The sequence below is a fragment of the Entelurus aequoreus genome, linkage group LG10 (genome assembly GCF_033978785.1).
Source record: "Entelurus aequoreus isolate RoL-2023_Sb linkage group LG10, RoL_Eaeq_v1.1, whole genome shotgun sequence".
NCBI classification, from domain to species: Eukaryota; Metazoa; Chordata; class Actinopteri; order Syngnathiformes; family Syngnathidae; genus Entelurus; species Entelurus aequoreus.
In genome coordinates this window covers 24,797,974-24,819,748 of record NC_084740.1, presented here as the reverse complement: position 1 = coordinate 24,819,748, position 21,775 = coordinate 24,797,974, and the positions used below count along the sequence as shown (strand labels likewise).

The window sequence follows — 21,775 nt, the reverse complement described above, 5'->3', positions numbered from 1 at the left end:
GGTGCCACTGACTCTCCATTATCAGAATCAGAAATACTTTATTAATCCCTGAGGGGAAATTAAAATGTTCAGCACAATCCCATTCAAGATCAGACAAACATTACAGGGAGACAGAAAAAGGATCGCTGACGGGTCTGCCAACTTCCAGCGGCCCTTACAAAAAAGGTGAGAAACAGGTAACAATCGGGGGGGTGAGAAAAAAAAAATATATATATATATTATTGTTTTGTGCATAATGTATATATGCAAGGCTGCCTATTACTTCATATTTTTTAATTTACCAAATGTTTTACCAAGGCCTAAATCAAAACCAAAGTGTTATATCCATGTTGGTCACACATCCTCTGCTCTTTTTTCGCAAAAAAGCTTGTTAAAGATATTCTATATGACTTGAGTGCTCTCCTATTTTCAAGGCCTGACTGCAAAAACAATCTAGTCAAAGATCCTACATAGGACAGGAGTGCTCTACCATGTTTGTAGGGGCCCTACAGCAAAAAATCAAGTATAAAGTCCTCTATAATATAGAGGACTTTATACTTCATTTTCCCCAACCACCGAGCCATGGCCCGGTACCGGTCCGCGGACCGATTGGTACACAAGAATTAAAAAAAATTTTTTTTTTTAATGAAATAAACATAAAAAACACAATATATACATTCTATATCAATATAGATCAATACAGCCTGCAGGGATACAGTCCGTAAGCACACATGATTGTATTTATTTATGTAAAAAAAAAAATATATATATATTTTTTTTTTTAAATACTCTATATGACAATGCTCTGTTTTTTTTTTTAAATACTCTATATGACAATGCTCTTGGGTTTTTAGAATGTTTCTGCAACAGTCAAGGATCCTTTGTATGATAATGCTTTGGTGTTTTTACAGACCTAGGGTCAAAGCTTTTCTATGTGACCATGCTCTGTTTTCTTACAGGCCGAGTGTTAAATATCCTCTATAAGCCAATATTGAGGTATTTTACAGACCCAGAGTCAAATATCGTCTGTGTGACAATGCTTCTGTATTTTTGCAGTCCTAAAGACAAAGATCCTCTAGAAGACAATGCTTTAATGATGTTTTACAGACTTATAAGTAAAAAATGCTCTATATGACAACCCTCTGGTGTTTTTAAGATTTTTCTGCAAAAACAATCTTTTGGTGTTTTACAGACCTAGTGTAAAAAATCCTCAACATGACAATGCTCTGGTGTTTTTATGAATCTGCTGCAGAAACACTAGTCAAAGCTGTGGGGGTTTTAAAGACCTACTGTAAAAACACTTGTAAAATATCCTATGTATGACAATATTTTAGTGTCTTTAGGGATCTGCTGCAAAAATACTAGTCAAAGATCATCTACATGGCAATACTTCAGTGTTCTACGGCGTGGCAAAGTTGGGAGAGTGGCCGTGCCAGCAATCTGAGGGTTACTGGTTCAATCCCCACCTTCTACCATCCTAGTCACGTCCGTTGTGTCCTTGAGCAAGACACTTCACCCTTGCTCCTGATGGGACTGGTTAGCGCTGTGCGTGGCAGCTCCCGCCATCAGTGTGTGAATGTGTGAATGTGTGTGTGCGAATGGGTGAATGTGGAAAATAGTGTCAAAGCGCTTTGAGTTCCTTAAAAAGGTAGAAAAGCGCTATACAAGTATGACCCATTTACCATTTACAAATCTGCTGTTAAGTTTCGATATGAACTCAATTTGCGACCTGACACTCCCAGGCCCGATTTTTCCCGCGGGACACTCACCCCTGGTTGAGATCATTCTCTGTGTTGTCCAACCACAAGCGCACGGCTACCGCATTGCCTTCTCGACACTGCGTGAAGATGTCATCCATCTTGGATGGTGTACTGGGGCTCTAAGGTTTAACCTGAGACAGTCGATGGTTATGTCGGGTGATCAGGTGTAGGTTTTATCCGGCGCGGGGCGTGGCGTGCATCTGTCCCTCACCTGGGACAGTGAGGGACACGATCACACAGCTTTGTGGGCACTCACACAACCCTGAAATGACAAGAAAAAGGTGTTATGGAAACAAATATACGGTTGCGTTGTGTTGTTAAGATGACAAAAAAACATTGATCAACGGTGAACACTGGATGGATCCACAAACCACACAAACGCCACTCATAACCCTCACTCACAACACACCCAGTACACCCAGTGGACAATTCATTGGGTACACCTGCACAATCTAATAAGATATAAAAATGCAGCACAAAAACAGTAACACATTATTGTGCTGACCGGTGAGTAAAACTTCACAGGATGTATTTTAAATATACATATAGAAATACATAAAAAGTTGTCTTGTAGTATGTATACTTAATATCAACAAAAATGAAAGTATCAAGATTGTTTTGAGAGCTTTTATTACGCAGTTTACAGCTAATTAACAGAGGAAAACTGAGAATCATATTTTTTTTAAATGAAGAGTTTGTAATAGCAGGACGAAGACAAATACTTGAAGTGGGCGAAATAATCGATTTTTAGATGCATCGCAAATCAGACATGTGCGATTGTAAAATCGATTAGCAAAAGTCAATAATTGAAAGAAAGTAATGCAGACAGTTCTAAAATTTGGCTGACAGCAGTGAGCCCCCTCACCAAAAGATCCAACCAGCTCCTTTATTTTAGGGCACTTATGTTCCAGTTTTGCACACATTTTCATTAATTTAATAAATGTAATGGGAATTAATTCAACTGTTTCTTATTACAAATGCACTCTTTTTAAAAGTTGCAAGTGATGAATGCGTATTTAGTGAAATGATGAAAACACATTTTTAAAACTGCATCAATATACATAAAATAAAGATGTATCAATAATAGTTTTTTAATCAAATGGTGAGGTGCACAAAGATTCCCACCTCTAATAAATACAATCAATCTAGGCTCCAACCTGTGTTGCCTGTTGATGTACAACCAAATAGTAACAAGTTCAAGGTCTTTTAAGCTCCATTATCCCACAATTTCCGCATAAAAATAACAACCCAAGCTATGCCTAGGCCGACATATCGCTTTTATCGATAAATTCAAGTTTTTTGTTAAAAAAAATTACAAAAAGATTGTTTTTCTCATGCGTACTTTGTGCCCCCAGGAACTTCCGTAGCTTCCGCCCTCCCCCTTACTTCCTTAGGGAGATTCACACATGTAGCGAATCATGGCTAATGCAAACGCTAACGAGAACGAGACGTTTGCCCCAAAGATAAGTGTTGTCAGTAGTTTGGTTTTGCGGCAACAGGCGTAGAACAAATGACTGCAACGCTGCAAAGTTTGTTTAAAAAAGGCAGCGGCACAACAAACTAATTCCAGCATTTGAAACGGAAGCCTCCAGTTGAAACGCAACTCTTTACGAGCCTTCTGCTAAATATCAGCTTAATGTGGTGGAATCATTTACACAAAGTATTTAGGATGATACCATGTATGATGAGAAAGAAGCACAGTGGAGAACTGTGACTAAAACAGTTGCTCTGCACACTGCTAATATGTGTTAATGAAAATGTATATGTTTATCCACTTACTGACACTATAGTCCTATAGTTTTACTTGATTATTTGTTTGCATACAACATATACCCTTTTATTTACAGAAGTATTTTATTCAAGACAGAATTATTACTTCCCAGAGGAAGATCTCAATGTAGTTCTTTGAAAATGATTCTATAAAAAGTACAATTTATATCCGGTCTAAAAAGAACATTATTCAAATAAGAATTTTGCTAAGAGTAAGATGCAGTGTAATTTCACAAAGTTTTAGGCTATATTGCCCAGGCCTGACCCAAACTAAAAATAACAACTATTTGCAGGTTCCAGCTTGATTTGTATGTTATAGCTAAACATGCCAAGCTCACAAATAGGTGAAGAATCAATACGGCTATTTTCAAATAAGAATGTTATCATTGAAAACAGCTTCATACTGTGCTACCTGTTATCGTAATACTAAGTAGCAACACATTGCATGTCTTTACAGCACTTTATCCCACAATTCAGATATTATTTTCTCATTTTAACACTTTGCGGGATGCCGAATGGGTGTTTGTAAATCCCTTTAAAGTCTCCACAAACAAAATACAACAAATATTTGCAGTTGACAACTTCCTCAAAAGGAGGAATTGTGACCCAAACTTGGATTTGGAGTTGGAACACATTTGCAAGGTTTACAGGAACATATTTCACAATATGGTGTATATTTTAACGTATTATTTTCGGACCTCCCTATGTCTAGCATTAAAAGATTACATTTGGTACAAAATGCGGCTGCTAGACTTTTGACGAGAACAAGAACGTTTGATCATATTACGCCTATACTGGCTCGCCTGCACTGGCTTCCTGTGCACTTAAGATGCGACTTTAAGGTTTTAGTACTTACGTATAAAATACTACACGGTCTAGCTCCATCCCATATTGCTGATTGTATTATACTATAAGTCCCGGCAAGAAATCTGCGTTCAAAGAACTGCGGCTTATTAGTTATTCCCACAGCCCCAAAAAAGTCTGCGGGCCATAGAGCGTTTTCTAGTCGGGCTCTAGTACTCTGGAATGCCCAATAGAAGCATTTAAGTCCCATCTTAAAACTCATTTATATACTCTAGCCCATTGGTTCTTAACCTTGTTGGAGGTACCGAACCCCACCGGTTACATATGCGCATTCACCGAACCCTTCTTTAGTGAAAAATAAAAAATAAAAATTTCAAATTCAAGACAAAGTTATATGTTTTTGGTAACACTTTAGTATGGGGAACATATTGTAAGTAACAAAGACTTAATTTTGAGTTATTTGGACACTAGGGGAACATATTGTAAGTAACAAAGACTTAATTTAGAGTTTTTTGGACACTAGGGAAACATATTCTAAGTTAAAGTTAAAGTTAAAGTACCAATGATTGTCTCACACACACTAGGTGTGGTGAAATTTGTCCTCTGCATTAGCCGCGCCCACTGCTCCCCTCACCTCCCAGGGGGTGATCTAAGTAACACAGACTTAATTTAGAGTTATTTAGACACTAGGGGAACATATTCTAAGTAACACATAATTAATTTAGAGTTATTTGGACACTAGGGGAACATATTCTAAGTAACACAGACTTAATTTAGAGTTATTTGGTTAGGGTTAGGGTTAGAGGGTTAGGGCCAGGGTTAGGGTTATAATAAGGCCATGCCGAATGAGGCATTAATAAGTACTTAATAATGACTAGTTAAGAGCCAATATGGTACTAATTTGCGTGTTAATAAGCAACTAATTAATGGTGAATATGTTCCCCAAACTAAAGTGTTACCATGTTTTATTACTGGTGCATAAAATGAACCGTGCATGAACATCACCTTGTTCAAACAACAAAACCAACACAGTGCATAAACTCACAACAAATTACACACCTGCAAATCAGTCTGACTTCTGCTGTTGCCGTATCCGTAATACGCCGATAGGGAAAAGTTTTTATTTACACGATGAGTCGGGTGTGTTTTGACCTCCGCCGAACCCCTGAGGCCGACTCACCGAACCCCTAGGGTTCGATCGAACCCAGGTTAAGAACCACTGCTCTAGCCTTTTAGACCAGTTGATCTGCCGTCTCTTTTCTGCTCTGCCCCCTCTCCTGCGTGGAGAGGTTATTAGGTGACCACAGATGACGCGTTAGCTGTTCAAAGTCGGGACCCGGGGTGGACCACTCATCTGTGCGTCAGTTGGGGACGTCTCTGCGCTGCTGACTTGTCTCCACTCAAGATGATCTCCGGCTGGCCCGACTATGGACTGGACTCTCACACTATTAACTAGATCCACTCGACGTCCATTGCACCGGTCGCCCGGGGGTCCCTACATCTGCTGTCCCCTCCAAGGTTTCTCATTGTAGCCCACTGGGTTGAGTTTTCCTTGCCCTGATGCGGGATCTGAGCCGAGGATGTCGTTGTGGCTTGTGCAGCCCTTTGAGACACTCCTGATTTAGGGCTATATAAATACACTTTGATTGATTGACTTTGATTGATTGATTGACTAGTGACAGCCTAACACAAGCGATTTCTCTGATAAAGTGCTTCGTTAGTTGATTTGTATGTTACGGGTTGTTATTTCAAGTACACACATAAGTGTGGAATGAGTCGCAAAGTGTGCTATGACTGTGTAGTATACACTTTAATCATTGTATAGCTGCTTAGCAAAGCTGCTATCAGACATTCGAACTAACACACCACAATATATTTACCGTTATCCTGTTGCGTGTTCTTTGCACGCACATTCCCCGCACATTGTACGACTATATTAAATCTCCACGCTTGAGAAAACCACCTTAATGGCAACAAAAAGAGACATTTTGGCAGCTTTGGCTAGCTAGCAAGCTAACCAACATTCTTAAGCGTTTCTCATTGAGAATGAAAACCAAACAGCAGCTTCGCGGTTTAACAAACACAACGGAGGAATACATTCAGTCAGACGCGATAACGTACCGGATATATAGCGATGAAGTAGCGACAGGGGAGGTTAATAGCGGCGTTCCGGCGTCTTCGAGCAGTCTGAACGGTGCCTACGTCCACACCCTCACCGCCGTAAAGACGTGGTGGTCCCGCAGCGGAGGAGGAAGAAGAAGCGTCACGTCTCCTAGAGGCGACATGAAGCACTGCAGCTAACGATACCCCTTCAGGGCATGGATTCTTTTTAATGAAGTTATTTACTAAACCTCGAGGCAAAATTGACAAAAAACTCACTTGGTTTTAAATAAATAAAATAAACTTACATATGATAACATCGCTGTGATATAAAATTATCATCTGGCCTGCCAATTAGCCGAGAAAGAAGTAGGATAAAGTAATAAAAACAAAATGTCGAAAAGTGTTTGCAAGACAAATTAAAAAAAAAAAAAAAAATTAATTCAAAAATACAGGTAAGAGCAGGCCTGGGCAATTTTGACTCGGGGCACATTTAGAGAAAAAAATGAGTCTGGGGGCCGGTATATCTATTTTTAGGAACACTAATACAAAACCTCACAATAATGTCTGATTGAATGCTAAAAACGTTATGACAGACCGCCTTAAAAAACGTAATGGAATTTTACATTTTTCTATGAACGATAAAACACTGAATATTGACAAAATATGAATGTCACACCCCCTTTCGATCAACATATTTTACAATCAAGTGAAACGCAACAAAAATGCAACAAACAGTGAAATATGAACGCAAAGTGTACAAAATAAACCCACCTACAATCTGATATATCACTAAGCTTTAGAACTTTGTTGTGAAAATCTCCTTCCGCGTCTATGGAAATGCTTCCCGCCCACACTGCTTGGTGCCTCGTCTGAGCTGCTGTGACATAGATTACCATAGTAACTAATTAGATGACCATAGTAACTAATTAGATGACCATAGTAACTAATTACATTACCATAGTAACTGGTATATCATCCATAAACGCAGATTCCAACCATTGAAATACTTTGTATAGTTCAAGACTTGCGGTCATTAGAAAACATCACTGCACATCATAATAGCAGCTACACTTTCTATCTTAAAGATCTAAAAAAAATATTTGGGAATGTCCGGCGGGCCAGATTGAAAAGCTTAACGGGCCGCATGTGGCCCCCGGGCCTTAATTTGCCCAAGTCTGGGTAAGAGTTTTAAGCAGTCATTCAAAAATCCTGAATATTTTCATTTCAACTAGTAACATAATGTCGTTAAATGGTATCATGAATATGGTTATGCATAGTTAAAATGTGGAAAATCATGTGTTTGATTATAGCAGAAATTATATAATCGGTTATGTATCATGTGGTTTTTTTTTTTTTTAATTAAGCAACAAACATACATTTATAATTCACACAAAAGTCAAGGCACTTTCAACACCAAGGAAAGAAAACAAAAACAAATACAGATAGAGTAACAATACTAAAGAATATGAAGGAAAAAAAAGACAAAAAGGTCAACTTAAATCACATTAAATGTTTTTAACAAGGATATCAATTTAAGGGCTTTTGTACTCTTAATCATTCTCCAATATTTGATTGATAATTGTAACCCATTAAGCCAATTAGAAAATGTAGGCCTTACTTTCATAAATCGAGTATTTATTGTATTAAAATGATATTCTTGTTTTTTTTTTTAAACTTACATTTATTTCATGGCATTTCTTTTTTCTTTTCAAAAACCTTTATTTATAACATTCAACATTTACATACAATCAAAAATAAATAAATAATCAAAACAAGTACAGTCAGAAACAGTACAAAACAGCGCCAGGGGGTTTGTAAACTCAATAAAGCAACTAAAGAAGAATGCAAAATATAAATACAGTGTATATATATATATATATATATATATATATATATATATATATATATATATATATATATATATATATATATATATATATATATATATATATATATATATATATATATATATATATATATATATATATATATATATATATATATGTGCCTATATATATATACTGTATATATATGTGCATTCGATCAATTTTATGCGGAGACATCACTTCCGTGTTTGTTTTTGACGTCATCAACATGCGCCGCTGTTGTGCTTCCAGCCATAGACATATATATCTATGCTTCCAGCGCCATGTGAGTAAAAACCAAGCGACGTAAACGTGGTCATTGAAAGTACACTAAAACAACTTTTTTTAATTGGATTAAGAAAACTTTAGAGGGGGATAAATCTTCGGTTTTGGATTGAGCGTGGACTCGGGGTGAGTAAGCTAAATACCGTGTACACGAGCTTATTGAGCCCAGCCCTATAATGGTAACATATTTATGTGTGCGTGATTTGTTTTTGCAGTTTTGGAAAGTATGTTTAATGAAGACGAGGACTGGAATGATGCTGCAGACCTTCTGAGTGAAAGGTCTCTGCAAAAGACGCCAAATAACAGCGACAGCATCAATATAAATGTATGTTTGCATATTTTTTGTGTGTCAGGGGTATCCAAAATAAAACATAATGTAGCTAAAGTAAGATTAGTGTAGTTATTCCAAAACAGACACTTATAACTGTTACAATAGTTTGTTCTTCCAGAATATTAATAAAATGGTCTGCTTTATTATAACTATATACAAAGAGTCATACCAAAGACTATAAAAATGGAACCCATTACCTCCCTGCTTGGCACTCTGCATCAAGGGTTGGAATTGGGGGTTAAATCACCAAAAATGATTCCTGGGCGCGGCACCGCTGCTGCTCACTGCTCCCCTCACCTCCCAGGTGGTGATCAAGGGGATGGGTCAAATGCAGAGGACAAATTTCACCACACCTAGTGTGTGTGTGACAATAATTGGTACTTTAACTTAACTTTAATATACTCACTCATAGGGGTGTAACGGTACACAAAATTTTCGGTTCGGTACGTACCTCGGTTTAGAGGTCACGGTTCGGTTCATTTTCGGTACAGTAAGAAAACAACGAAATATACATTTTTGGGTTATTTGTTTACCAAATTTGCAAAATCTTCCACCAAAAATATTTTTTTAGTGGAATATTTCATGTGAAGTAATCGGAACCTTGGATAGGTCAATAATTCATAATAACATTGATTTTGATTCAATATTATGTTTTAAGCAATGACAGTTTGAAAGAAAAAAAAACAGCTTTGTTTTATTAGTCAACATTGCAACTTTTTCTAAATTACATTTAACCTTTAAGCTTTTTTATTTCACTTTTGTTATGTTTTTGTTTATTTTAATAGTGATTTTAGAATGTGCCGTGGGCCTTTAAAACATAAGCTGTGGGCCGCAAATGGCCTCCGGGGCACACTTTTGACACCCCTGCTATAGATAATAAAAAAATTAAATCTGATAAATCTATGGATAAAAAGCAGAGCCTGGCGACGCATGCACGTTTATCATAACTCTCTGTCTCTGCCCCTCCCTCACCAATGCTGCTGCGCACAATTTGTTTTGTTTTTAACCCCTTCTTAACCCTGAACGTACATTGAAAATACTCGCAACCCTAACTCAAAATGCCGGACATTTGAGGCATTTAAGAATCTCCGCCCTGACAGCTCCACAAAAGAGGACATGTCCGGTGAAAAGAGGACGTATGGTCAGTCTATCGTAGCCCGTTAGCTGCTAGCATGCCGTGTGTTGTGCCTCGGTGTGCATTGTTTACACAACGTGTGTTACGCTACTTAATATGTCCGTGTGGAAACTCATTCGGTACACCTCCGAACCAAACCGGAACCCCCGTACCGAAACGGTTCAATACAAATACACGTACTGTTACACCCCTACTCACTCATTATACCTTCCATTCACACACTGATGGCGTAATATTGTTATTTGTTTGCATCTTTTGCAGTCCAAAAGCGTTGGAAAGAAGAGTCTATTGCGGACCCTGCAAACGCTGGGATCAGTACCTGACTGGAAGGATGATGACGTCTGCCATCTGCCTGACAGCGACAGCGAGGATGAAGCCACCAGGCCTCACACGAAGAGGAAGAAGAAAAGAAGGAAAAGGACAAAACAAGGCACAACTACGGAAGAGCAGAACGACAACATGGATGTCAAGGAGAAGAAAATTGCAACCAAAATTAAAAAAACTGGTGAGTTTTCGCACTTTGTGATTGCAAGCAAATGCATTATTTTGTTTGTTTTGACATATAATGTTCACTAAAGGGGTCCCAAAGGCTAAAAACACAACTGCAGGCAAGACAAAGAGCAAAGAGACTCCAAAATTGGAAAAGCAAGCAGGCGACATGCAGAAACTAAACCGGCAGCAGTGGAAAAACAAGATGAAGAATAAGAGGAAATGCAAAAACAAATACCAGCCTAATAATTGTGAAAAGGAAGTAGAGACAGCAAGTAAACCGTTGCAAACAACACGTTTATGTGTCAGCAAAAACAAACAATTTCACCAAGCGGAACTGCCGGATGAGAAAAAGTCGAAGAAGCCACAAAAAAGGAAAAACACTGAGAAGGAAACAGAGACGATACCAAAAAAAAGAGCCAACAAGAAGGGCGTCATTGCCAAATGTGATGAAGTTGTCATGAATGGATATAAAAAGGAAGCGGATAAAATCGAGGTAAAACCCCAAATGAGCAAAGCAGAGATGCTGAAACGTGAGCAACTTCGGAAGATTCTCCAGCGCCACGAAACGGAGAAAAAAGAAGAAGAAGAAGCAGCAGCGGTGGTGGTGGCGGCGTCAGAAAAGGTGACAGTGGCGGACGAGGGGGGAGAGAAACCGGACCGCTCCGCCTCCCTCCGCTCTCGCATGGAGCAGCGCTTGGAGTCGGCTCGCTTCCGCTACATCAACGAGGTCCTGTACAGCAGCACCAGCGGTGCGGCCGTGCGGATGTTTCAGCAGGATCCCGACGCCTTCTGGGTCTACCACCGGGGATACACGGCGCAGGTGCAGAGGTGGCCCACCAACCCCGTGGACGCCATCATCGCGTACATTCGCCAAAAGTGAGACGCACCTTTTGATTCCTCGATTAGTTTTTTTCCCGAGAGACTGTCAAATATTCGTTGTTTACATTAATTCATAATCAGTAGTGCATGAGAAAGTGGAATACCACCACATGGTCATTCATTAACAAGTACCGTATTTTTCGGACTATAAGTCGCAGTTTTTTTCATAGTTTGGTGCGACTTATACCCAGGAGCGACTTATGTGTGAAATGATTAACACATTACCGTAAAATATCAAATAATATTATTTAGCTCATTCTCGTAAGAGACTAGACGTATAAGATTTCATGGGATTTAGCGATTAGGAGTGACAGATTGTTTGGTAAACGTATAGCATGTTCTATATGTTATAGTAATTTGAATGACTCTTACCAATAATATATTACGTTAACATACCAGGCACGTTCTCAGTTGGTTATTTATGCGTCATATAACGTACACTTATTCAGCCTGTTGTTCACTATTCTTTATTTATTTTAAATTGCCTTTCAAATGTCTATTCTTGGTGTTGGGTTTTATCAAATAAATTTCCCCAAAAAATGCGACTTATACTGTATATGTTTTTTTTCCTTCTTTATTATGCATTTTCGGCCGGTGCGACTTATAGTCCGAAAAATACGGTATATTGCGCAATAGAACAATGTTGTAATAGCGCTGAAGAGTAAAGTGCTTAGTCAGCACGGATGTACACAACATTTTAACATGCATGCAGAGTTAGCTAAAGCCTGTGATGCTTCAGTTACTAAACATAACATTAGAAGGTTGCCTACAGCCACCACTAATGTTTTTTCACTTTATCTATTGGATCATTTTGTTGCAGATCGTCCTCACTGGTGGTGGCTGACTTTGGCTGCGGCGACTGTAAGATAGGACGCAGCGTCAAGAACAAAGTGCACAGCTTCGACCTGGCGGCGACCTGCGATCTGGTCACTGTGTGCGACATGGCCAACGTGAGTGTGTGTGTTTGTGTGCGTATGCTAACCTGTGCGCAACACGCCACAACGTCCACCCGTCTTGCCCCTGCAGGTGCCGCTGAAGGACAGCTCGGTGGACATTGCCGTCTTCTGCCTGTCGCTGATGGGAACCAATCTGGCGGATTTCATAGCGGAGGCCAACCGTGTCTTAAAGAAAGGGTAAAGGTCAATCATGCTTTTGGTGTGTTTGTGTGTGTGTGTAAGTAACCGCTGCTTCTGGTAGGGGTGTGCTGAAAGTGGCCGAGGTGGCGAGCAGATTCGATGACGTCAGGAGCTTCCTCAGCGCAATGGCCAAGTTGGGATTCAAGATGGCGTCCAAGGTGAGAAAACCAAAGCATCCACTGTATGAAGAGATTTTGCCACAAGCGATAATGTAAAGTGAATTAACTTGTTCTGAAATAACCTTTTTATTGACTGTACGAGTCGCATTTTAACATTCTTAACTGCCATACGAGTGTCAAAATAATTAACTACTGAATAATACCACAAAATAAAGTACAATTACACGCCTAAAATTATGCTTTTGGTTAAGCGCAATGTACTTAATTTTATTATTATTTCCTGGTTCTATGGTTATCATCACTCTTTGTAGACACTGGCACTCTACCTAATGCCATACCATACCAACTTTATTTAGAAAGCCCTTTAAAAACAACCACAGTTGAAGAACAAAGGGCTGTACACCACAAAGAAATAAAGGCAAAGGACAGACTAAAAAATAACATTTGAAACAGAAGTAAAATACACATTGAAAAAGCAAATACAAATTACCCTAAGAACAATTTGTTAGATAAAAAGCAGTTTAAAAAGTTAAAAACAGTTTAAAGTCTCATGCTGGGTTAAAAGCCAGTGAATAAAAATGGGTTTTGAGAAGGGTCTTAAAAATAGCCAAACGGGCCTGTCTCACATGGAGAGGGAGATCGTTCCAGAGTTTGGGACCCGCAACAGAGAAGGCTCTGTCCCCTCTGAGCTTGTGCTTTGATTTGGGTACCTCCGGGATCAGCTGACCTGAGAGACCGGGTGGGGGCATAGAGGTGGAGCAGCTCAGAGAGGTAAGGTGGGGCAAGACCACATAAGGATTTAAAAACGAGTAAGATCATTTTAAAATGGACTCTAAAAGACACAGGCAGCCAGTGGAGGGAGGCTAAAACAGGAGTAATGTGCTCTCTTTTTCTTGTTAGTTAAGTCGGGCAGCTGCATTTTGGACCAGCTGCAGACGTGAGAGGGAGGATTGACTAATTCCAAAATATAAAGAGTTATAGTAATCCAGCCGAGATGTGATAAAGGCATGGATTCCTGTCTCAAACTGTTGCCTAGAAAGAAGGTTTTTAACCTTGGCCAGCTGACGTAAATAAAAGAAGCTGGCTTTCACCACTGTGCCAATCTGACGTTCCAATTTAAAATCACTGTCAATACGAAAGCCCAGGTTGGTGATCATAGGCTTTAATCGAGGCGTCCTGAGTAGGGGTGCTCAAAAAATGTATTCATATTAGGGCTGGACAATTAATTTTGATTTTGTTTATGGCTTCTCACGATAATGAAAATATAACAATCGATTAATGGGCCGCGCAACGTAAATAAATAAGTTATATGATTTCCACGTTTACGTAACCGCGGACGGAGTCACATAATTGGCCAATAGAATGGAATCCACTGTTAAACGCAGAATATCAGGGAAATTGACATAAATGTAAGTGAAATGTTGTCATTGTGAGGAGAAGGAACGTTTGTTTGGGAAAATGTGTCAGGTAGCACTCATTTTATCCCCAACACAGTCAGAGGCCCCGTCCCGAACTCAACGATGTCAAGACGGTCACTTGAAACCGCGACTTTATTATGAAGCTAAAGCTAGCAAGAACGATCCATACATCCTCAACACATCTCATCTGCTTGTGTTGTTGTGAACGACATCATCGATATATTGTACAAACAGAACAGCAGAAGCAACTTAAGAGGCGCTCTCTTTAAAAAAAAAAAAAAGTGAGTCACCTCTTTACTGGTCAAATTGAGAACAGCAGCGCAGAACACTCCCCCCCGCCCCCCACCCCTTCACAATAATAGCGCGGTGCGCCACATCCGGTCTGATTGCGCTAATAAAATAGATAAAATGATAATGATAAATGGGTTGTACTTGTATAGCGCTTTTCTACCTGCAAGGTACTCAAAGCGCTTTGACAGTATTTCCACATTTACCCATTCACACACACATTCACACACTGATGGCGGGAGCTGCCATGCAAGGCGCTAACCAGCAGCCATCAGAGGCAAAGGGTGAAGTGTCTTGCCCAAGGACACAACGGACGTGACTAGGAAGGTAGAAGGTGGGAATTGAACCCCAGTAACCAGCAACACTCCGATTGCTGGCACAGCCACTCTACCAACTTCGCCACGCCGTCCCCGGATAAAATAGAGATTTAAAAAAAAGTTTGCACTTACTGATACATTTACACAATTATTATACTTTGACATAAAATACTGTGAGGATTTTTGCATTTCTTCAACAAATTTTTAACATTTTATTTAACAAAAAAATCACACACTTTGTAAAATAAGTGTAAAAGTAAAAAAAAAAAGAATTAAAAACAAAACGGAAAAACTGAATTTTATTGTTTTTTTTATTGCTATTGTTATTTAAATGTTTTTTTTTTTACTATTATTATTTTACTTGTTGTGGTTTGTTCATGACAAATGTACAGGCGGGTTTTTTAAATCTATATTTAAAGTTGAGTTTGGCGGTACAATAAACAAATAACCGTGTAATTAATCAATCAAAATACCGTAATCGTGATTATTATTTTTGCCATAATCGTCCAGCCCTAATTCAGATCCGAATCAAGATTATTTATTCTGATTCCAAACCAATTTATAATTTTCAAAAATCGAACAGAATAATTTCTAAAAGCTCCATTTTAAAAATATATGTTTTTAGGCCATCTCCATGCTTACTCGCTGTGCATATTCGTCATACGTCTGGCAGCAATTTTCCTAGAACTATTTCAATAAAGTTTGTCTAAGTGTAAGTAAAAGGAGGTTTTGTAACCTGTTTTGAAAAGGTTTCTATCATAATTATTATACCAAAACAATACATTGTTAGAAGCGGTTTGAATCTAGAATGGTGTTGATTCGAGAATCGATTCTGAATCAGATCAAATCGTGGGGTGCCAAAAGATTCCTACCGCTATATCGTCCTGAGATCCAGCGTCCTCTGCAGTGGACATGTGTGTGTTTTGCATAACGGCAATTCTTTCCAAAAATTCCCAGAAACAAATGTCCACTGCAGAGGATGCTGGTTCTTGGGAGGATATGAAGTTAGAGACAGGGATGCTCAAATTTTTTGTTTATTTTCCGATTCTAAACCGATTCGAAGTTGCCAAAAATCTTTTTTTTTTTTTTGTAATTTTTTTTAAGAATCTATTTTTGGATAATAAACAAACAATTGTTTTATATTTTTATTATTGATACGGTTGCTTTTATACATCATGGGTTTTCCTTTTTTTTTAGTATTGTATTTTAATAAGCAATGTATGTGTATGTCTTCTCAATTGTGTTGTACATTTCAGAATCAGATTTATTGGCCAAGCACACAAGGAATTTGACTGTGCTCTATTTGTTCAATGCAAGAAACAAAGAAAAACAGTCCTGAGAGTGTACTTTTAGTATACACAAGTGATACTGTATGCTATTTGAATAGAAGTTTCATTTCATGTGTGTGTTTTTTAGGATACAGCGAACACTCACTTCTACTCGTTTGAATTCGTCAAGACGGGCAACGCTTCAGAAAACTTGAAGAAAATAGGACTGCAGTTGAAGGCCTGCTTGTACAAGAAACGATGAAACAGATTTTTACTAAAATTGACTTGTAATTACATATTTTATTTCTGTCAATGTTTTAATAAAAAAAAAAGCAATATATTAAAATACAAACATTTAACATAGGTAATTTTTCAATCAATCAATCAATCAATGTTTATTTATATAGCCCTAAATCACAAGTGTCTCAAAGGGCTGTACAAGCCACAACGACATCCTCGGTACAGAGCCCACATACGGGCAAGGAAAACTCACCCCAGTGGGACGTCAATGTGAATGACTATGAGAAACCTTGGAGAGGACCGCATATGTGGGTAAACCCCCCCCCCCCCCCCCCCCCCCCCTCTAGGGGAGACCGAAAGCAATGGATGTCGAGTGGGTCTGACATAATATTGTGAAAGTCCAACACATCAGCGAAAGTCCAGTCCATAGTGGGGCCAGCAGGAACCATCCCGAGCGGAGACGGGTCAGCAGCGTAGAGATGTCCCCATCCGATGAACAAGCTAGCGGTCCACCCCGGAGCAGAGTAGAAAAGAAAAGGCAGATCAACTGGTCTAAAAAGGGAGTCTATTTAAAGGCTAGAGTATACAAATGAGTTTTAAGATGAGACTTAAATGCTTCTACTGAGGTAGCATCTCTAACTTTTACCGGGAGGGCATTCCATAGTATTGGAGCCCGAATAGAAAACGCTCTATAGCCCGCAGACTTTTTTTGGGCTCTGGGAATCACTAATAAGCCGGAGTTCTTTGAACGCAGATTTCTTGCCGGGACATATGGTACAATACAATCGGCAAGATAGGCAGGAGCTTGACCGTGTAGTATTTTATACGTAAGTAGTAAAACCTTAAAGTCGCATCTTAGGTGCACAGGAAGCCAGTGCAAGTGAGCCAGTATAGGCGTAATATGATCAAACTTTCTTGTTTTTGTCAAAAGTCTAGCAGCCGCATTTTGTACCATCTGTAATCTTTTAATGCTAGACATAGGGAGGCCTGAAATATAAACGTTACAGTAATCGAGACGAGATGTAACGAACGCATGGATGATGATCTCAGCATCGTTTGTGGACAAAATGGAACGAATTTTAGCGATATTACGGAGATGAAAGAAGGCCGTTTTAGTAACTCTTAATGTGTGACTCAAACGAGAGAGTTGGGTCGAAGATAATACCCTGGGGCCGTACTTATCAAGCTTCTCAGAATTACTCCTAAGAAGTCTGCTAAGAGTTGACTTAAGAGTAAATAAATTCTTCGCTGAAAGCTGCACTTAAAAGTTAGTTATCAAGCGTCTTACTCACACTTTCAGCGAAGTGTAGGACTGAATCTTAAGTGTCACACTCAGAGCTGAATTACGACATTACTATGTGCCGTAAATGGAATTTTAGGTGACGTCATTTCTGTGTCCATAGAAATGACCAATCACGGAAGGGAATCCGTTGTCTAAGAATAAAGAAATATCTTGGAAATATTTAAGTGGACAATGGGAGTGTATATTTTGACAATAAACTACAAAATAATACAAAACAAACTAGTCCCCGCCGGCACTCACGCTACCGCTCCCTCTCTTCTGTCGCCCACACACTCACTGACGTCACTCACCTCACGGCCACACACATACGCTACTGTCATAACATTTTCTTTCCAATTCATTAATTAGGCAACTAATTTGAAACTGGTGTGGGTGGCTCTGTATATACTAGCCCACTGCAGCCACATGCAGAAATCAACATGGAATCGAAAAGTATTAAATCTGTGACAAAAATAATACCCGCTCTGTCTAAACGATACCGTTTGATCAGCTGCTCGTCATCAAACAAATCCAGAACATCGTTCCGCTCCCTGAATGTTCGCGCACGTCTCTCTCGCCTCAGTGCCATCCACTGCTGACAAATCCTAACCACTTAAGACACCTCTGAAGGTCTCTTAAATATCGTGGAGAGTAGGAGTGATTCTTAGACTTAAGAACGTTGATAAAAAGCTTTTATTCTTAAGTTTGAGAGTAGGACTAAATTTCGCAAATTCTCAGGACTTAAGTGTAAAATGGCACTCTAAAAAGCTTGATAAGTACGGCCCCAGATTCTTTACCGAGTCGCCTTGTTTAATTGTTTGGTTGTCAAATGTTAAGGTGGTATTATTAAATAGATGTCGATGTTGAGCAGGACCGATAATCAGCATTTCCGTTTTCTTAGCGTTGAGTTGCAAAAAGTTAGCGGACATCCATTGTTTAATTTCATTAAGACACGCCTCCAGCTGACTACAATCCGGCGTGTTGGTCAGCTTTAGGGGCATGTAGAGTTGAGTGTCATCAGCATAACAGTGAAAGCTAACACCGTATTTGCGTATGATGTCACCTAGCGGCAGCATGTAAATACTAAAGAGTGCAGGGCCAAGAACCGAACCCTGGGGAACTCCGCACGTTACCTTAACATAGTCCGAGGTCACATTGTTATGGGAGACACACTGCATCCTGTCAGTAAGATAAGAGTTAAACCAAGACAAGGCTAAGTCTGACATCCCAATACGCGTTTTGATACGCTCTAATAAAATATTATGATCAACAGTATCGAAAGCGGCGCTAAGATCAAGAAGCAGCAACATAGATGACGCATCAGAATCCATCGTTATCAATAGATCATTAGTCATTTTTGAGTGATTTGCCCTGAAACCGGATTGAAAAGGTTCACAGAGATTGTTAGACGCTAAGTGTTCATTTAGCTGCTGTGCGACAATTTTTTCGAGGATTTTCGAGATAAACGGAAGGTGGGACACCGGCCGGTAGTTCACCATGAGGTCAGGATCGAGGTTAGGTCTTTTGAGTAGAGGATGAATAACCGCTTTTTTTAATGCTAGGGGAACAGTACCAGAGGAAAGTGATAAGTTTATAATATTTAACACTGATGGATCTAATAAAACAAAAAGCTCCTTGATAAGTTTCCCAGGAATTGGGTCAAGTAAACATGTTGTTTGTTTTGTCCCATTTACACATTTTAAAAATTCCTCCAATGTTATTTCATCAAAGAGGGAGAAACTATTTTGGAGGGCAGTGTCCGTCGTATATACAGTCGTATCTGTGTTAATAGAACCCAGTTGTAGCTGAGATGCATTGTCTTTAATCTCTTTTCTAATGACTTCAATTTTCTTATTAAAGAAATTCATAAAGTCATCTGCTGAGTGGGTGGAGCTACTGGGAGGAGTCCCTTGTTGGGTTAGCGATGCTACTGTACTAAATAGAAATTTAGGATCATTTTTGCTGAGGTGGATGAGATTTGAGTAATATTTAGCTTTAGCTGAGGTAAGCATGTGTTTATAAGTTATTAAACTATCACTCCATGCTTGATGGAAAACCTCAAGTTTAGTCGCACGCCATTTGCGTTCCAGCTTTCTACATGATAATTTCTGGGCTTTAGTTTCTTCTGTAAACCATGGGGTTTGTGATTGCATTGACTGTGGCCTGATTTCTTCTTATTTCCCAAACTATTTTAATTAGATACATTTATTTTATAATAAGAACAAAATGGTTCTGTTTAAATGCTGGTGCTTCCAGTAAGTGGAGAAAAAAGTTTTTTCAATAACGTAAGTATGACTCGTGCTTTACCACAAGGGGGCGTAATAACACTACTGCACCCTCGCAAGTGCCACCGCAAAGATCATCTAAGTTTTGGTACACTTAAGTTAAATGATTTCAATTGATTAAGGTGTGAAAAGATGACAATCTATTTTAGATTGAAATGTTTTGCCAAAGTACATAACATTAAACACATTAAATGAATACATATTTAAAAATCAATATATACTGTCTTTATTGTACAGGCTAACTATACAGTACTGTGTGTATGTATTTATATGTATATATATTGATGTAATCACAAATCAATACACTCGTTGACGCTATAAACTCATTTAGCACCGCAATAGTGAGTAATTATAGCTTGTGACGTCACAACTAGAGGCCCATAATGACCTGCTGTTGTCTGCACAGTCCCCAAAATAACCCTAAGTGCCCTCAAGGGAGTCACGTAGCTTTTCCAAGTTAGCTTAGGCAGGGCCCACATTTGGTCATGTACAACATTAGTGTGCTTTATAAACAAACAACAGATAAAGATAACAAAGGCGATGCATTAATTGTGTTTACAAATCTCAGCTACTTGCCTGTGGCTGCTTGTTGCTAGGCAGAATTCACGTAGCATCATCATGACTGAATTTAGGCCCCCGATGTGCTCCCAATAAACAATGTAGAGATGTATTGTGGAAAGTTCTAGAAGATAGAGAAAACCCCATAAAGCATGTCGCACAAATCCCACACCAGTGCTTATATCAAAGTAATGTGTGACTTATTCTTGTTTCCAGCACACAAATGAACAAATTATGTTTTTTCAGCTTGAATTTCGCCCACAAGGAGTAGTTTCCTTTTTTTTTTTAATTCTTATTCTTTGCAACATGACTGCTTATAAAGTGGACATTTTGGGGGCTGACTGCATTTTTGGCTTTTTGCTCAGATTGTCTCTCATGGCACACATTGTAATGTGCCATGTAATTAATATTGTGGATGGCCATACATTTTTGTTCCATCTGACCACAGAACTTTCCTCCAGAAGGTCTTATCTTTGTCCATGTGATGTCAGATGAAACAAAAATGGAGCTGTTTGGCCACAATACCCAGCAATATGTTTGGAGGAGAAAAGGTGAGGCCTTTAATCCCAGGAACACCATGCCCACCGTCAAGTATGGTGGTGGTAGTATTATGCTCTGGGCCTGTTTTGCTGCCAATGGAACTGGTGCTTTAAATAGGACAATGAAAAAGGAGGATTACCTCCAAATTCTTCAGGACAACCTAAAATCATCAGCCCGGAGGTTGGGTCTTGGGCGCAGTTGGGTGTTCCAACAGGGCAATGACCCCAAACACACGTCAAAAGTGGTAAAGGAATGGCTAAATCAGGCTAGAATTAAGGTTTTAGAATGGCCTTCCCAAAGTCCTGACTTAAACGTGTGGACAATGCTGAAGAAACAAGTCCATGTCAGAAAACCAACAAATTTAGCTGAACTGCACCAATTTTGTCAATAGGAATGGTCAAAAACTCAACCAGAACCTTGTGGATGGCTACCAAAAATGCCTTGTTGCAGTGAAACTTGCCAAGGGACATGTAACCAAATATTAACATTGCTGTATGTATACTTTTGACCCAGCAGATTTGGTCACATTTTCAGTAGACACATAAAAAATTCATAAAAGAACCAAACTTCATGAATGTTTTTTGTGACCAACAAGTATGTGCTCCGATCACGTCGTGGTGAAAAGTTTACATACACTTGTAAAGAACATAATGTCATGGCTGTTTTGAGTTTTCAATAATTTCTACAACTCTTATATTTTTGTGATAGAGTGATTGGAGCACATACTTGTTGGTCACAAAAAACATTCATGAAGTTTGGTTCTTTTATGAATTTATTATGAGTCTACTGAAAATGTGACCAAATCTGCTGGGTCAAAAGTATACATACAGCAATGTTAATATTTGGTTACATGTTCCTTGGCAATTTTCACTGCAATAAGGCGCTTTTGGTAGCCATCCACAAGCTTCTGACAAGTTTGTG

The 21,775-nt window shown here is 39.0% G+C and overlaps 2 protein-coding genes across 3 annotated transcripts in view; one reads left to right on the top strand and one right to left on the bottom strand.

Moving 5' to 3' along the window:
- LOC133659333 (integrin-linked protein kinase) overlaps positions 1-6,590 on the bottom strand; it is a 33,314-nt gene extending 26,724 nt beyond the window's left edge. Inside the window, exons 1-2 of the mRNA XM_062062091.1 lie at positions 6,435-6,590; positions 1,749-2,001 (exon numbers count right to left, since the gene is read on the bottom strand). Of these exons, the coding sequence (XP_061918075.1) occupies positions 1,749-1,837 (89 nt within the window). The 5' untranslated portion in view covers positions 1,838-2,001; positions 6,435-6,590. The remainder of the gene's footprint in view (positions 1-1,748; positions 2,002-6,434) is intronic.
- A 1,882-nt stretch (positions 6,591-8,472) lies between these two features.
- Positions 8,473-16,302, top strand: rrp8 (ribosomal RNA processing 8). Of its 2 annotated transcripts, XM_062060410.1 has the most exons (9): positions 8,473-8,567; positions 8,641-8,692; positions 8,782-8,891; positions 10,294-10,537; positions 10,611-11,400; positions 12,224-12,353; positions 12,430-12,536; positions 12,601-12,697; positions 16,098-16,302. In XM_062060410.1, exons 3-9 carry the CDS (start codon positions 8,793-8,795, stop codon positions 16,209-16,211), a joined length of 1,581 nt encoding a protein of 526 aa, XP_061916394.1. In that variant the 5' UTR covers positions 8,473-8,567; positions 8,641-8,692; positions 8,782-8,792; the 3' UTR covers positions 16,212-16,302. The 2 variants fall into 2 exon arrangements, with proteins under 2 accessions (XP_061916394.1, XP_061916393.1); XM_062060409.1 differs by having other exon boundaries at positions 8,528-8,692.
- Positions 16,303-21,775: the final 5,473 nt, after the last annotated feature.

Coding starts and splice junctions, on each gene's coding strand:
- rrp8 (XM_062060410.1), top strand. CDS start 8,793: ATGTTTAATGAAGACGAGGACTGGAATGATGCTGCAGACCTTCTGAGT. Junction 11,401..12,223: donor ATCGCGTACATTCGCCAAAA/GTGAGACGCACC, acceptor ATTTTGTTGCAG/ATCGTCCTCACTGGTGGTGG. Junction 12,354..12,429: donor CTGTGTGCGACATGGCCAAC/GTGAGTGTGTGT, acceptor TTGCCCCTGCAG/GTGCCGCTGAAGGACAGCTC.